The sequence below is a fragment of the Myotis davidii genome, unplaced genomic scaffold, assembly GCF_000327345.1.
Source record: "Myotis davidii unplaced genomic scaffold, ASM32734v1 scaffold269, whole genome shotgun sequence".
NCBI classification, from domain to species: domain Eukaryota; kingdom Metazoa; phylum Chordata; class Mammalia; order Chiroptera; family Vespertilionidae; genus Myotis; species Myotis davidii.
Window position 1 is genome coordinate 7,394,338 of NW_006383008.1, and position 367 is coordinate 7,394,704.

The 367-nt window shown below is 68.9% G+C and overlaps 1 protein-coding gene across 1 annotated transcript in view; it reads right to left on the reverse strand.

Moving 5' to 3' along the window:
- The window catches only part of PM20D2 (peptidase M20 domain containing 2), a 29,506-nt gene that overhangs the window by 8,767 nt on the left and 20,372 nt on the right, over positions 1–367 (reverse strand). Inside the window, exon 2 of the mRNA XM_006778278.2 lies at positions 237–362. Within this exon, the coding sequence (XP_006778341.1) occupies positions 237–362 (126 nt within the window). The remainder of the gene's footprint in view (positions 1–236; positions 363–367) is intronic.

The following is a 367-nucleotide window of genomic DNA, read 5'->3' on the forward strand; positions in this document are numbered from 1 at the left end:
GACATAAAAGGCAACAAAACCCAATACTGTACTCTGCAAAGCGTAGGTAGGTCGGCCACTCATTAAGCTTTACCCAGGGTCTCTGCCTGCGCACGAAGGCGAGGCTGGGACGTCTAGTGGCGTTCCTACCCCCGCCCGGGGTGGGAGGACAGGTGCGCGTGGAATGCCCGTCCTGCCGTTCGCGCCTCGGTACCGGCGGGGCAGGTGGCGGAGTCCCGCGCCGGGTCCCACCTCACCTTCACCGGCGGAGGCGGCCCGGGGAGGGTCTCCAGGGCCCCCTTCACGCCCAGCGCGGCCGCCGCCCCGACCTCGGCGATGAGGTTGTGGCCGCAGGCGTGCCCGATGCCGGGGAGCGCGTCATACTCGC